The sequence below is a fragment of the Scyliorhinus canicula genome, chromosome 6 (assembly GCF_902713615.1).
Source record: "Scyliorhinus canicula chromosome 6, sScyCan1.1, whole genome shotgun sequence".
Classification (NCBI taxonomy): Eukaryota; Metazoa; Chordata; class Chondrichthyes; order Carcharhiniformes; family Scyliorhinidae; genus Scyliorhinus; species Scyliorhinus canicula.
The window spans coordinates 114,385,638-114,402,610 of NC_052151.1; the positions used below are offsets into that span (position 1 = coordinate 114,385,638).

At 46.2% G+C, this 16,973-nt stretch overlaps 1 protein-coding gene across 7 annotated transcripts in view; it reads left to right on the forward strand.

Moving 5' to 3' along the window:
* The window catches only part of supt3h (SPT3 homolog, SAGA and STAGA complex component), a 518,479-nt gene that overhangs the window by 364,326 nt on the left and 137,180 nt on the right, over positions 1–16,973 (forward strand). For all 7 annotated transcript variants that reach the window (XM_038799932.1, XM_038799934.1, XM_038799933.1 and 4 more), the window contains 2 exons: positions 5,304–5,390; positions 8,905–8,998. In XM_038799932.1, coding sequence (XP_038655860.1) covers positions 5,304–5,390; positions 8,905–8,998 — 181 coding nt within the window. The remainder of the gene's footprint in view (positions 1–5,303; positions 5,391–8,904; positions 8,999–16,973) is intronic.

The following is a 16,973-nucleotide window of genomic DNA, read 5'->3' on the forward strand; positions in this document are numbered from 1 at the left end:
AACCTGGTTTCTCGTGTGTTTTCCCTTTTATTTTCTGTTATTTTGGCTTTTCTAACTTTTGCATCAGGACGATCACTGAACCCTCTCCCGGCAAGATGTGCTATTTGGGCTGGCCTAAGGAAATCACCAATGAGATATGCTGCTTGGTTTGGCCTCAATGATGACACATTTTGATGGAATTGGCTGGCAGCCAATAAGCTGTTTTAAATTCCTGGGTTTTACCTACCTTTCGATGCTGATTGGGGCTGCCTATTCCAGAATGTTCTGCACAGGTAGGCAGACCTCATTCTGAGAGAAGTTCAGTTTTAGACAGAGCTGACGAAGGCTTTGAGTTTTCTATTTCCTTGACGGCGGGTAAATCTCTCTCTACAGTCAGATTGACTTGCAAGGAAGTTCAGTCCAGCATCAGCTGCAGGCAGGTCAGTTTAAAGAACTCTTTTTAAAATCTCATGTGGGGAACTCTGTTCTTGTTGTGGAAAGGCTGGGTAAGCTGGCAACAAATGAGAATTACATAGGCCTGGAGTTGTTCTTTTGGTTGAAGGATCAGGTTAATAAAAGTGAAAGTGACTTCCCAGAGGAAGTCTTACAGCTTGAGAGTTTTGATTGAATGCACATGCCAGACGATTCAAACTAACTGGTCATTTCAATTAAATCTCCATTATCCCTCCAATGCTGCCCACCGGGCCTGAGATATATAATAACAGATATTAACGGTTTCTGGGGTACAAGTTGAACATGGGAAACAGTGAGGCGTTCCCGATCAATGGTGCAGGGCAGGAGAGAAGGCTGGGGGCGTTGCTGTTCAGGGTGGTGGGGGTGGGTTTTAGGTATTTAGTAATCCAGGTGGTGTGGAGCTGGGCCCAGCTACACAAATTGAGCTCTGCCGATTGGCAACGGGAATGAAGGTGGATTTCAAGAGGTGGGGTGGGCTGTATTGTCATAGCCGCTGTCACTGGTTCGGCGCATGCAGACGGTCAAAATGACACTGCTGCCCATGTTCCTGTTTGTGTTTCAGAACCTCACTATCTTTGTTCCCAAGTCCTTTTTCAGGACAGTTAAGGTGATAATTTTGGGGTTGTGTGTGTGTGTGGTGTGGTGTGGGGGGGCTGGGGGGAGACCCCACGGGTGTTCCTGGAGAGGGGGGCAAGGGAGGCTGGCATTGCCGAATCTGATGAATTATTATTTGGTGGCGAAGGAGAGGTTGGTTTGGAGGCAGATGGAAGCAGCATCATGTAGGGGAACGGGTTTGTGGACACTGTCATTGGCGCCTCTTCCATGCTCGCCGGTCAGGTCCAGTAGTGGTTTCAGCGTTAAGATTGTGGAGCCTGTGTAGGCAACATTTTGGGTTGGGAGGTATATCGCTGTGGGCACCTATGTGGCGGCGGGGCTGGGTGGCGGCAGGTGGGGACAGAGTATTTTAGGGACTTGTTTATAGGTGACATGTTTTCAGGGCTGGGTGAGTTGGAGGAATTCTATGCATTGCCCAAAGGGAATGGCTTTAGGTACCTGCAGGTGAGGGATTTTATGAGCAGAGAGGTGACAGCCTTCCCGGGGCTGCCGCCTCCAGTATTACAGGATAAGTTGTAGTCGGAGGATGAAATAGGGGAAGGTGTCGGATATTCACAAGGAATTGATGGAGCGGGAGGGCGCTCCAGTAGAGGAGATCAATTGCAAGTTGGAGGAGGGTCTGGGAGGGGAGGTGCAGGCCGGGACGTTGGTAGAGGCCTTCCGGAGGGAACGTGTCCTTGTAGTGTGCAAGGTTAAGCCTCATCCAGTTCAAAGTAGTGCATAGGGCCTGAAGGAGTTCTGGCAGGTGTTCTTGGATGCCTTTAACGGGCAGCACGGTAGCATGGTGGTTAGCATAAATGCTTCACAGCTCCAGGGTCCCAGGTTCGATTCCCAGCTGGGTCACTGTCTGTGCGGAGTCTGCACGTCCTCCCCGTGTGTGCGTGGGTTTCCTCTGGGTGCTCCGGTTTCCTCCCACAGTCCAAAGACGTGCGGGTTAGGTGGATTGGCCATGCTAAATTGCCCGTAGTGTCCTAAAAAAGGTAAGGTTAAAGGGGGGTTGGGTTACGGGTGTAGGGTGGATATGTGGGTTTGAGTAGGGTGATCATTGCTCGGCACAACATCGAGGGCCGAAGGGCCTGTTCTGTGCTGTACTGTTCTATGCTCTATGTTATGTCAGAGGTTCTGGGTGTGGGGGTGGCCCCCAGTCCGGAGGTGCCGATATTTGGTGTGTCAGAAAATCCGGACATCCTGGTGGGGAGAGAGGCCAATGTGTTGACCTTTGCCTCCCTGATAGCCCGGAGACGGATTTTGTTGTGTTGGCGGACTTGGAGCCACCAAAGGCGGGTATGTGGGTGAGCGACTGGCAGAATTCCTGAGGTTTGAGAAAGGCAAGTTCACGTTGCAGGGGTCAGTAGAGGGGGTCACCCGGAGGTGGAAACCGTTTATTGATTTCTTCAAGGAGGATTGAGGGGTCAGCAAAGGGGAGGGGGAATGCTGTTGGGGGGGGGGGGGGGGGGGGGGCGGGGGAGGGAAAGGGGGTAAAAATTGGGAATGCAGGATGTGGTGGGGTGGGGTGTTAGTACCAGCGGAGGTTGGGGATTTGTGGTTATTTGTTCAAGTTGATGTTTTGGTCTTCTGATATTTTGTGTATATGTGTAAAAAGCCTTGAATAAAAATAGTTTAAAAGAAAAATAACAATTGATTCAGCTCCATCTCTTTGAACTAGATATGGCGACCCGATATGTTACAACTTGCGTTTCTTCCAGTTGACCGTTGCCATATTGATGATGCTTAAGTACAGCATCATGGGAGACACAACGCAGAGAAAACCTTGCGCATGTACTATATTGCAATAGTGTGAGGGACACGGTGTTGTAGAATGTAAAGGAGGGTTTTCAGTGATCCAAAGAAAATTGAATGAACAGTTGAGTATGGAAAAGGGAAGTTTGGAAGAAATCCAAGCCATATCAGTTCACATGCCAGCGAATGGGGGGAGCAATGATTGCTTCTTCACCATTCTGGGCAATATAGTTTTTTTGTTAAAAAATCATGTCAATTTAGCATGTCAGCTACACAGATGGTTGCAAGTCAGCTGCAAGGTTGACACTCTATATGTGCTATATTTTACCTGTCACCACTGGGTGCGTTTTGGGGTAAAGTAGGCTGGGTGCCCACCGGGTGCCTACCCCACCATCTTCCTGTCCACCCCAGGCTCACCCTCACCTCTGTGATATGGGGTGGGTGGTGGTGGTCAGGCGGCAGAATCGGCAACCTGCCCACCATATTCAAATATGAAGTAATCAGGGGTCAGTTAAGGTTATCATCAAACCAGTTGACCCTGATTTTGCCCATGCCAAAAAATGTTTGGAGGACAGCGAGGCACGAGAGGGCAGAATTACTTTTGTTTATAAAAAGTTCTTCAAAGGGTGGAAAGGAGGGGGGATTTGTTCTTTGGGAGCTGCCCTAGCCGATCAAGGTCCGAAGATCGAACCCCCATTCCTCTCTACCTGCTCAGACTTAAACCCACCTCCTCTCCCTCACCGTGACCCCCTCGCTGACCTACCCAAACTTTCCCTCCCCAAGGCCTCGTTCATACCCGCTCTGGGAACCCACGGGCTGCCTTTCCTCTATACCTGCAATCCCAGCAACTGCCATTGACATGCTCTTGGCACTACTGAAGCTGCTGACCAATCAGATTGATTGGCAGCCCCAGCGGGTGGAGCATCCTCCCTCATAAGGGTTGGGAGTCCCACTTTTAGCTGTCCTACAGCATATAGGTCAAGTCAGAGTGTTGGCCCCCACCCATCCGTGCTCCCCACCCCTCCATATATTCAGTTCTGTGACTGGCAAGTGCTGGATTCTAAGTGTAGTTATCTTGCGTTCTGATAAAATTGTGTTCATAAAATAAGGAACAAACTTGCAAAATGTTAGCGTCATTTGCACAGGCTTAGGTCTAGGAAGATATTTAAGTATGCCATGAAAGAAAATCTTATTCTTAAAATGTAGATTCCCTTCCTGTCACTTCAGTGGAAATGGTTTTGCATTGGTAAAAATAGTTGCCTCAGAAAATAAAATCTGTGCTTTGAAATGAGTGATGAATAGATTACCCTGTTAAAAAGTGGCACCTGTTTCTACTCAGAGAGGAATGAAATATTTCAATGAAGCCTGTTATTATTGCACTAAATGGTATGTAATGGTTCAGCTTATTAAGGTGAAATCTACTTTGATATTTTCTTGAAAACAGAACTATTTATTCCAGCTAGTCAAGCTGTAGAGTGTCAAAACATTCAATCCGAGCTTCAATAATGTTTTTGTGCATTTGTGTTGAAACATTTTTGTGAATAGTTTATTTGAAATAAGTGATAGCTTCCATGGTTTGAACATCGGGATGGTGGATGGATTTAGTGTAAATGGTACAGAGCCTTGATCTATCATTTCAGGCAAAAAGCCAAAATGGACATGCGTATATGAGAATATGATAACCAGAAACACTTTTTTTAAACTGCCTGATTGCATGGAAAATGTAGTTCTACAGTACGGTCCAGTATTATGATTTATTGACTGGATATTGTGCCCACTGCATCAACAGAAAGAAAATATGCCCCTTTTCTGTGACTATTAGAAACAGCTACTGTTGTTATTGCAGTTTTTTTTACGACTAAATTCAAATGTTAACCAGCATGGGTGTTGAATGAATAATGTTCTTATTCAACTTGGGCATTCAGTGAAAGTTGTAGCTCTTCCATACGTGTCGTTAAATTTCTCAACTATTTTCAGATGGGTGATTATTGTTTTTAAATAATTGAACATTAGCATTGTGTAGAATCACAACTTAGTTACAGCACAGCCCACCGTGTCCTTGCCTGACCTCTGCAAGAGCAACACAGCTAGTGCCACTCCTTCATTCTTTCCCTGTAGCCATGCAAATTGTTTCTCTTTATGTACTTACCCAGTTCTCATTTTGAAAACTGTGATTGAATCAGCCTCCACCACACTCTCGGGCAGTGCATTCGAGATTCTAAGCACTCACTGTGTCAACAAAAAAGTTGTCTTTTCAGGGGTTCTTCGTCATGGTGGCTTTGTGTTATTGGCCATTCTATCAATGGGAACAGTTTCCCTCTCTCCCTGTATTCTGACTACACCCCCTCATGTATTCCTCCCATGGAATGCAGTATAGGTTTATATTATGCTTTGCTGTGTTATGTTTTAGTTAGGTATCATTGCTGATGTAGCACAGAACACCAACTTTATTTGCATAAAATTTATAAGCAACATTTTTAATATGTTTCCCTTAGTTACACCAAGCAGCTGATATTTCGCAAGTCAGAGGAGCTCGAGTCATTGCAGCAGAAGATATTTTGTTTTTAATGCGGAAAGACAAGGTAAGTCAATTATTTTGAACCAGGTACAAACACTGTCGACCTGGATCAGTATTAATACTGTGAAATGCTTATTTTGGATTCAATTTGATCGTTTATCGTAGAATCATAGAATGCCTACAGTGGAGAAGCAGGCCATTCAGCCACATCAAGTCCGCACTGACCTTTCGAAAGAACATCCTACCTAGGTCCACTCACCCGTCCACCCGGCCCTATCCCGGTAACCCCATAACCGAACTTGCACATTCCTGGACACTAAGGAGAAATTTATCATGGCCAGTCCACCTAACCCGCACGTCTTTGGAAGGATTGTTTTGTGTCTTACCATGTGCTTTTCACAAAGCTATATACAGATAGGGAGGCTATTACATGGTCCCTCATCATAGCACCCAAATGCCTCCTGAGTGACTGTTGCCTCCACTATCCTAACAAGGAAATGAAATGAAAATCGCTTATTGTCACGAGTTGGCTTCAATGAAGTTACTGTGAAAAGCCCCTAGTCGCCACATTCCGGCGCCTGTTCGGGGAGGCTGGTACGGGAACATTATTCCGTTTATTAATTACTCTTTTATTCTGACAAAGTGCTATTACTCACTGCCTTCTGAGATTCATGTTGCTTACTTAATTAGATGATCTCAAATGGGACAACATTAGAGGAGCTGCTTGGCAACCCTCGATTAGTAAGGGCAAAAGATGCCATGGTTCCAATCCTCCCTTCATCCCCTCGCCCTCATCTGTCCTGTGGAGTCACCCTTTCTGGAAAGTTCATGTGTGTATGGATTTTGGATGAGACCAGGATTGTGCTCAACTGGGATGACACCCCTACTCGACAAATAGGGCTGGATTTTCACTGTCAAGGCATGTAGCTCAAATTGGAAACTTTTCTGACTCACCCGACTTGCCTCAGTAAAACGTGGCCTGAATCTTCCGATTTTCACTCTGGGGCGAGGGTGTGGGATGGAGTCTGACACACCAGTTCTATGAACTCCAGAAACAGATGCTAGGTGGCCATAGGGGAGAGCGCCTGCCAAGGTTAGAAGTTCTGCCTTGGTTTTCTGGTAATGTTTCAAAAACTATTATTCCCTCTACCCCCTCACTCTTCACATTCTCTCACAGCTCCCAAAAATCATCCATGGCCCCTCATACCCTCAATGCCAACTCATTCCACCCACAGCCTCTGTGACCTCTCAAACCCTTTATGCTACTTCTATAACCACTCACCCAGGATCCCCCATGGCCTGAAATCAGGAGCCATGCAGAGATTAAACAAAAATAAACTTCCAGCTATCTGATATAGTTCTCACTCCTGCACATATGTTGGTGAACAAACTTGAATTCCAGAAACTCATTCAATGCTTTTAAATATTTTCAAAGGGTAAATCTCTTATAAAAACAAACAGCTTCCAATTAGAGCTCACATCAAAGACAGCTACTCCCTTAACAGCTTCTTTGAACTCGTGCTGAGACAATGGTAGCTTTTGAAACTCAACCAAGCATTCATAATAATGTCATGAAAGCCTTTGGGGAAATTTCAACAAAAAAGCTCTGGCTAGGATTTACTGGCTTTGTCGCACCCGACTTGGTGGCGTGGTGAGACTGTTGAATCGCGCGAGAAGCCTCTCGCGAGATTCGCGACACTTGAGACATCTCGCGAGGTTCAACTGAACCTCGCTAGGCATTGTGATCTGGATCACGCCCATGGCTCATTAAATATGTCTGTGGAGTATTCCCCCGGGGTCTGGGGACTAAGGCCTCTCCAGCAAGGCCTTGAACAGGCGCGGTTTAGTTCTGGTCCACACGAATATGGACGAGTTGAAATGGCTACCAGTGGGTTACCCAGGTCATTGGAGACACATGGTAGGTCGGGCTGTGGCAGGTCAGTACCCTGGCACGCAGGCACCTTGGCACTGCAAAGCTGGTAGGGGCACTGCCAGGTGCCATGCTGGCAGTGCCAAAGTGCCCGAGTGCCAGGCTGCCTGTGCCAGGGGTCTAGCCTGGTGTGTCTTACCTTTTAAGAGGTTGGTGAGGGGGGCTCGAGGATCCTGGAAGCGGTGGGTGCAGTGGATGGGCGTTTGGAGGCTGCAGTGTGTTCTCTGAGGGTGAATAAAAGGTCGGGCTGCCTTTAAAAATGGCATACTGATCCGTGAGCTCGTCAGTGCAGGAAATTATGTAAGTGCAGCCTCGATGGCTGTTCCTCACCAAGGCCAAAAAAAAGGCAAAGTGCTTTGAATAGCGGAGTGTTTCTCGGCGCTACAGCTGCATCAATTTGTGACTCCTGAGTTAAGGCCTTTGGACTAATCAAAATGGGGTCTGTTTAAACTCAGCACAGAGTTGAAATGTACCCGGCTGAGTTTGATTTTCACCCCTTTACCCTACCAACAAAACTTGGATCTGTCTCAAATGGGGGCAGGACAGCTGCACTTGGGTCCCACCCGACCTTTTTAAAGTATCACAGAGTCTTCCTGACAGCCAAAATGAGGCCTGTTCTCCTAACCCTCACTGTTTGTCTGCCACATAGCAAATTGTAATTTGTGAGGAGGGGATGAAGGAAGGTTAACAGTCCCATGGAGACGTACCGTTATATATGTCAGCATAAACGAGAAATATAAAAAGTAAAAACTTTTTAATGTATTACTTTGGTTTGATGTATATTGTGGAATTCAGTTTTTTATCAATATTAAGATGTTTTCTAAGTTTATATCTTAATGAACATTTTTAAGAATTCATATTCTCTTGATTTGAAACTTGAAGCTAATTATATTTTGGAACTTGAGTAACTATTCGAGAAATAAAAATATTTACAAGTTTGGGACCAAGGAATTTGAACACAGAAGTTGTTTGTGAATTTAAAGTCCTCTGTTGTCCTCAATGTGTTTTTCATTCAGCTGCAAAACATACTTAAAGGGGAGGGAAAATGTTGACAAGTATTTTATCTTCAAAATGCTTCCCAGTATCTATGTTGATCAGAGCATGTTCAGAAATATACTTGCTAACTTGAGCAAAACATCTTCAAGTTGGTTGCCCAACTGAAACTTAGCATTTAGGGCCATCTTACTTCCAGGTGTCTTCCAGTGATTTTGATATCACTACATGGTAGCAGCTGCCTGCATTTTTGAGCAGCTGTGTTCTTTTTACTGAGGGTTGCAACTTCAAAAGAGTCTGGAAGCCCATGCCAGAACGGCTTGGTTCAGAGAAACAAGAGACCAGATGGGATAAAAAATGTAAGAGATCCATCAAGATGAGATGATAGACATCTAATGCTTGCAACATGCTTGTAACAATCTCTGAAAGGGCTGTCTATAGAGAAGATCCTAATATTGGAAAACCAGCGTTTTTGTGTTATTTAATAACATCTTGTCGCAAGTTCCATAAGAGTTGAATTGACAGGTTTCCTTCTTCCGACTTGGCATTTGTGTAATTTCAACATGTGATCAATTAAGAACAAGCAGGCACTTAAAATTGTATTTTAATGTGGAGGATATTTTCTGTTCATGTATTTGTTTATCTTTATATGCAGGGAAAACTACGGCGTTTGCTAAAGTATATGAATTTCCGGGATTTCAAGTCCAAAATTGTTAAGAGTGTTGAAGACGAAGATGTTATTGAAGCAGGTACTTGGAAGAAGAGATGGACTTATCAGAATTAAATTTGCAATATAAAATCATGAGCATTTGTGTTTGGCTTCAGATCTCTGAAGGCACTACAATTCAGGTGTTTACAAAACTGAAATTCGACCCTAATGGTAGAGTAATGGGCAAGTATAGCAAGGTTAAAGAAAATGGAAGGAGTTAAGTTTACAGAAAGAAAGGATTCACAGGTGGAAGTCACCATCACTTGGTGTCCTTTAAAAATAATGGGTGATGGCCATTTATCTAATTTGATGTGGGAATCATAGAAACCCTACAGTGTAGAAGGAGGCCATTCGCCCCATCGAGTCTGCACCCTACCTAGGCCGTCGCAGCCAATCCACCTAACCAGCACATCTTTGGACTGTGAGAAGAAACTGGAGCACCTGGAGGAAACCCACACAGACACGGAGATTGTACAAACTCCACACAGCCACCCAAGGCCGGGATTGAACCTGGGTCCCTATGAGGCAGCAGTATTACCACTATATAACCGAGTAAATTACTCTAATCACAACTGATAAAAGATTGATCTAAGTTCCTGTCAACATCACTCAGTTGCTCTCGCCCCAGTCCCTGGTGCTGTCTTCAACACAGACCAATCAATGCACCTTACAATGATGTTTCCCAACAGAACTTCACTGCACTTCAAAAAAGTGACAGTGTGTGAAATGCGATCTGAGGGCATGATAAAGAAAAATGAAAATCGCTTATTGTCACGAGTAGGCTTCAATGAAGTTACTGTGAAAATCCCCTAGTCGCCACATTCCGGCGCCTGTCCGGGAAGGCTGGTACGGGAATCGAACCGTGTTGCTGGCCTGCTTGGTCTGCTTTAAAAGCCAGCGATTTAGCCGAGCTAAACCAGCCGCCGTAGGCTTTCCACAATAATTGTGACGGGGGGGGGGGGGGGGGGGGGGGGGGGGGATTATCCTTTACATAAGGTTATATCAGCATTTGTACAAGAAAATAATTGCTGCTACAGACGTTTGGTCGATATGTTAAAAAATAAATTTATTTCAGTCACTGCACACAAAGTGTCTTTGCAGAGCACTACTTTGTTCTCAGTTTTGCACCTATGGCTAAAACACCTCTATGGAACGTTGACACTAATGTAGTGGTACCTGATTTTAGTTTACAGATGTGCCTTAGCAATAATTTGCTTTTGCACGTGCAAAAACCTATAGATTTAGGCACCTGATATTAATCTGAGGTGATTAGAACCAGAGTTAAAAATAAACGTTTTAGGCACAGGCTGTTAGAATTTATGAAGGAATCATTTCAATTATGCCACACACGTTGGTTTATGACTCTCATGTGCCATGCTGGAATTATTTTTCAGTAATGTTGTATGCGCCTCAATTTCCCTCCCCCACTGCACTCTTTTATTTACCTACTTACTGATGGCATACTGCCCCTAAGCCAGTCGTGAGCACTGGTGCCTGGTTCTGACACCTGGTGGTTGCCTCCAGAAAACTGAACTGTTCCCTGCTGTTTCCAGGAACCTGGAAGCTGACTGGAAAATTCTGGTTGGCCTCTTAACAGGTCTTGTTGGCCTTTAAGTGAGTCAATTTGCCTTGCTATCCGCTATTCCTACATCTACGAATATGGTGAGGAAGCGGGATGGAGCCGAGAAACAGATGCGCAGACCAGCAGCATGAAATGCCACACTGCCTGTCTCTGTTCCCAGCGCAATAGGGGCTAAAAATTCAGTCCCACATTTAAAAGAATGCATTCACTCATGATCACCAAAAATCAAGAGGCACAGTTGGAAAACCCTGTTAATTACCACAGGAATTATAAAAAAAGATGAGAATTTTGGGCCCCTCAGCCTGGAAAGTTGAAATCTGAAAGGTTCGACCTCTAAGATAGTGACCTCAGAATTACTACTACCCAGTGCCACGTGCTCATCAGAGTAGATATAGCAGGATATAGCAGGTGAATACGTGGTTGAAGTGATGGTGTGAAGTGGAGGTTTACAAATTCCTGGGGCATTGGGACTTGTTCTGGGCGATGATATGAGGGGAAAGTTGGCTGTGATGTATTGGAAAACGTTACTTGAAGGGATGGTGGTGGATAGGCAGTAGCAAACATTCAAAGACCGCATAGGTGAACGACAATAATTGTTTATTCTTGTCTGATGCTTAAGTAAGATGGGGAAGGTGACCAATCCATGTCTTACAAGGGAAAGGAGAGATAGTATTAGATCCAAGGAAGAGGCGTACAATTTGGCCAATAAAAACAACAGACCTGAGGATTGGGAGCAGTTTAGAATTCAACAAAGGAGGACCAAGGGACTGACTAAGAGGAAAATAAAGTACAAGAGTAAGCTTGCGGGGAACATAAAAACTGACTGTAAAGGTTTTTATAGGTATGTGAAGAGAAAAAGATTGTTGAAGACAAATGTAGATCCCTTACAGTCAGAAACTGGGGGATTTACAATGGGGTCAAAGAAATGGCTGACCAACTAAATACATACCTTGGTTCTGTCTTCACAAAGGAGGACACAAATAAGATACCAGAAATGTTGGGGAACACAGAGTTTAGTGAGAGGGAGGAACTGAAGGAGATCCGTATTAGTAAAGAAATGATGTTGAGGAAATTAATGGGATTGAAGGCCGATAAATTCCCAGGGCCTGATAATCTAGTACTTAAGGAAGTGATCCTAGAAATAGTGGATGCATTGGTGGTCATCTTCCAAGATTCTATAGTCTATGGAACAGTTCCTACAGATTAGAGGGTAGCTAATGTAACCCTGCTTCTTCTTGGGCAGTCCCTCAGGGTCGAGAATTAATATTTGAAAATGGAGGTAGAGTGAAAACAGGGAATTATAGACCAGTAAGCCTGATGTTGACAGTGGGGTATTTTCTAGAATCCATTATCAAAGATTTTATAGGAGAGCACTTGGAAAACACTGGCAGGATCAGACAGCATCAGTTCGGATGAATGAAAAGGAAAGCCTGCTTGACAAATCTACCGGAATGCTTTGAGAATGTAACTACGAGAGTTGATGAACGAGAGCCAATGGATGTGGTTTACTTGGACTTTCAGAAGGCTTTCAACAAAGTCCCCCATAATAGATTAACGTGTAAAATTAAAGCACATGAGATTAGAGGTAGTGTATTGATATGGATAGGAAACTGGTTGGCAGACAGGAAACAAAGAGTAGGGGTAAATGGGTCTTCTTCTAAATGGCAGGCAGTGACTAGTGGAGTACCGCAGAGATCGATGATGGGACCCCATCTATTCACAATATATATTGGCTGTCTGGATACAGAATTGGCTGGCCGAAAGAAGACAGCGAGTGGCAGAGGACGCAAAGTATTCCGCCTGGAGGTCGGTGACCAGTGGTGTCCCGCAAGGACCTGTTCTGGGACCTCTGCTCTTTGTGGTTTTTATAAATGACTTGGATGAGGATGTGGAAGGGTGGGTTAGTAAGTTTGCCGATGACATGAAGGTTGGTGGAGTTGCAGATAGTGTTGAGGGTTGTTGCAGGTTACAACAGAACATTGACAGGATGCAGAGCTGGGCTGAGAAGTGGCAGATGGAGTTCAACCTTGATAAATGTGGTGATTCATTTTGGAAGGTCGAATTTGAATGCTGAATGCAGGGTTAAAGGTAGGATTCTTGGAAGTGTGGAAGAAGAGAGGGATCTTGGGGTCCACGTACATAGATCCCTCAAAGTTGCCACCCAGGTTGATAGGATTATTAAGAAGGTGTATGGTGTGTTGGCTTTCGTTAACAGAGGGATTGCGTTTAAGAGCCGCGAGGTTTTGCTGCAGCATTATAAAACCTTCGTTAGACAACACTTGGAATATTGTGTCCAGTTCTGGTCGCCTCATTTTGGGAAGAATGTGGATGCTTTGGAGAGGGCACAGAGGAGATTTACCAGGATGCTGCCTGGACTGGAGGGCATGTCTTATGGAGAAAGGTTGAGGGAGCTAGGGCTTTTCTCACTGGAGCGAAGAGGGAAGAGAGGTGACTTGATAGAGGTGTACAAGGTGATGAGAGGCATGGATAGAGTGGATAGCCAGAGACTTTTCCCCAGAGTGGAAATGGCTGTCACGAGGGGGCATAATTTTAAGGTGATTGGAGGAAGGTATAGGAGAGATGTCAGAGGTAGGTTCTTTACACAGAGAGTGGTGGGTGTATGGAATGCACTGCCAGCAGAGGTGGTGGAGTCAGAGTCATTAGGGACATTTAAGCGACTCTTAGGCACATGGACAACAGTAAATTGAAGGGGTGTAGGTTAGGTTGATCGTAAGTTAGGATAAATGGTCGGCACAACATCGTGGGCTGAAGGGCCTGTACTGTGCTGTACTGTTCTATGTTCTATATTAATAATTTAAATGGAATCTCTCCTAAGTTTGCAGATGACACAATGCTGGGCGGGAGGGTGAGCTGTGAGGAGGATGCAGAGATCCTTCAGTGTGGTGTGTGGGCAAATGAATGGCAGATGCAGTGAGTTTGGGGGAAGGGATAAAGTGGGGGGGGGAAGAAAAATAGTTCCGTGTTTTGTTTTGACTTGTTTAAAATTTCAGTCTTTCTAATTCAGTGATTTACGTCGCGATGTTCGGGAAAAAGAGGGTTTTTTTTTCTTGTGTAATTTGATTTTGATCTATTGCTTTATGTACTGGGTTACAAAGGAAAAAACTTTTCAGTTGCAATGGGGGGTTTTCTTTTCTGTAAGAAAGATGGTTGATTCTTCCCACGCATTATATTTGCTTAAGCTGGTTGAAGCAGCTTCTATTGTGTTTGATTCTGTTTTAAGGTGATGGAACTGATAAGAGTCGGTTAAAGGGGGCGGGGTGGGGCCCTGTTGCCTGTGTGTTGGAGCATGGTTGTTATTGTGTTGAGTGCTTGTGCTATGTTTAAGGGGGATGGAATCTGGCAGATGGCAGGTTATTTGACGCCAGAGTTGGAGGGGAGCTGATGGGCTAGCTGGATAGTTAGTTCACAGGAGCAAAGTGGGGGGAGAGCTGAGGAAAGACGAAGTGGGGCGGATGCGGGAGGGGAGGGGCACTGCTGACGGGTAAGGGACAGCTAGGAGACTGAAGATGGAGATCAGATGGCGGTCGCCGCCAAGGGCCGGATCAAGTGAGGTGCGGGACACAGGCTAGGAGCTGGCCTAGGAAAGGTCATGGCTGATCGACAGGGAAGGGGGACAAAAGCCCCCCCGATCAGACTGGTTACGTGGAATGTTCGTGGACTGAACAGGCCGGTTAAGAGAGCTTGTGTGTTCGCACATCTGAGACAGTTAAAAGCGGACGTGGCCATGTTACAGGAGGCACACTTGAAGCTGGGAGACCAAATTAGATTAAAGGAGGGATGGGTCGGCAAGTGGTTCATTCAGGACTGGACTTTAAAACAAGGGGGGTGGCTATCCTGGTTAACAAAAGGGTGACATTCGTGATGGGGACGATAGAGGCAGACCCAGGAGGCAGATTTGTTATGGTTAGCAGGAAGCTAGAGGGAATGGCAATGGTGCTGGTGAACATAAATGCTCCAAACTGGGATGATGTCGCGTTTGTCATGAAGGTGCTGGGAAAGATCCCAGACCTTGACTTGCACCAGCTGATCATGGGTGGTGACTTTAATACGGTCCTGGACCCGAGGTTGGACCGGTCGAGTGCTAGGTCGGGGAAGCTATCAGCAATGGCAAAGGAACTGCGGTGGTTCATGGAGCCCATGGGGGGGGGGTGGATCCGTGGAGATTTGAGAGACCAAGGAGCAGGGAATATTCATTCTACTCCCATGTACATAAGGCGTACTCCAGGATAGATTTCTTAGCAGGGGTTGAGGACACTGAGTACTCAGCAATTGTGCTCTCACATCATGCACCAGACTGGATAGACCGACGGGCAGGCATGGGAATGCCCCAGCACCCACATTGGAGACTAGATACAGGGCTGTTAGCGGATGAGGAAATCTGTGAGCGAGTGAGAGAGGCCATTCGGGGGTACATAAAGATCAATGCACGGGAGAGACTGCAGCTGGGGTGGTCTGGGAGGCACTGAAAGCGGTTATTAGAGGGGAATATATTTCGATTCGAGCCCACAGGGATAAAACTGAGTGGCTGGAGCTGGGCAGGTTGGTAGGAGAAATCTTACAGGTGGACAGGAGATATTCGGAGTCTCCAAATGAGGAGCTCCTGAAGGAGCGTCAGAGACTTCAAATGGAGTTTGGGCTCCTTTCCACAGGAAAGGCGGAGGGTCCGCTGAGGAGGGTTAAAGGGACAATATATGAACATGGGGAGAAAGCCATCAGCACATCAGCTGAGGAAACAGGAGGCGGCGAGAGAAATAGGGAAAATAAAGGATATGATGGTGACGGACCCGGGGATGGTGAATGAAGTGTTCCGGGAATTTTATAGCCAGCTATACGAGTCGGAACCCCCGGATGGGGAGGAGGGCATGAATCAATTCCTGGGGAGGCTAGAGTTCCCGAAGGTAAATGAGGAGCTGGTGGAGGCCCTGGGGGGTCCGACTGGGCTTGGGGAGGTGATAGGTGGACTGGGGGCGATGCAATCGGGTAAAGCCCTGGGACTTGATGGGTTCCCAATGGAATTTTAGAAGAAGTTCTCTGGGTTACTGGGGCCGCTCCTGGTTAAGGCTTTTAACGAGTCCAAGGAGCTGGGAGTACTCCCCCAAATGTTATCACAGGCATCAATTTCTCTCCTCCTGAAGCGTGGCAAGGATCCGGAGAGCTGTGGATCGTACAGGCCAATTTCCGTCTTGAATGTAGATGCCAAATTATTAGCAAAGATCCTGGCCACCGAATAGAGGATTGTGTCACGGAGGTAATTGGGGGGGATCTGACGGTATTTGTAAAGGGCAGGCACCTAACACCCAACATTACACGGCTTCTTAATGTAATTATGATGCCAGCGGAGGGGCCGAGACTGAGGTGGTAGTTGCCATGGACGCGGAGAAGGCTTTCGACCGGGTGGAGTGGAAGTATCTATGGGATATTTTAGGCAGGTTTGGGTTTGGGCAGGGATTTGTGGAGTGGGTCCGATTATTGTACCAGGCTCCGGTGGCAAACGTAAGAACTAACTGAGTTTGGTCGGAATACTTTAGTCTATGTCGGGGGACAAGGCAGGGATGCCCGCTCTCCCCATTACTGTTTGCCCTGGCCATAGAACCCTTAGCAATGCCTGAAAGCAGCGAATGCCTGGTGGGGTATAGTGAGAAGGGGAGGGGGGTGGAACACAGGGTCTCTCTCTATGCGGACGATTTGCTTCTTTATGTCATGGACCGGTGGGGGGGAGGATGAACGGAATCATGGAGGTATTAGGAGAATTTGGGCGATTTTTAGGCTATAAGTTAAATATGGGAGAAAGCGAGATGTTCGTGATCCAGGCACGGGGGCAGGAAAGGAGGCTGAAGGAGCTACCTTTTAAAGTGGTTGGGAAGAGTTAGGTATCTGGGGTTTCAAGTGGCCAAGGATTGGGGGCAGTTAAATCCAATTAGCTTCACAAGTTAAATTTGGGCAAAGCATTGGATCATATGAGAAGAGATTTTCGTAGATGGGACATGCTCCCACTGACACTGGCAGGGAGGGTTCAGACGGTGAAGATGACGATCCTTCCGAGACTGCTTTTCTTTTTTCAGTGTCTCCCGATTTATGTCCCAAAGGCTTTTTTCAGAAGCGTGAATGCGGCAATATGGAGGTTTATATGGGTGGGTAAAACCCCGAGAGTAAAGAGGGCACTCCTGGAACAGGCCCGCGGGGAAGGGGGATTGGCTCTCCCGAGCTTTATTAGCTATGACTGGGCTGCCAACATGTTGATGGTCAGGAAGTGGGTAGTGGAGATGGGGTCGGTCTGGGAGCGGATGGAGGCAGCATCCTGCAATGGTACGAGACTGGAGGCTTTACTGACGGCGCCCCTGCCATTCTCGCCGGCTCGGTACTCCACAAGTCCTGTGGTGGTGGCAGCCCTGAGGGTGTAGGGGCAATGGAG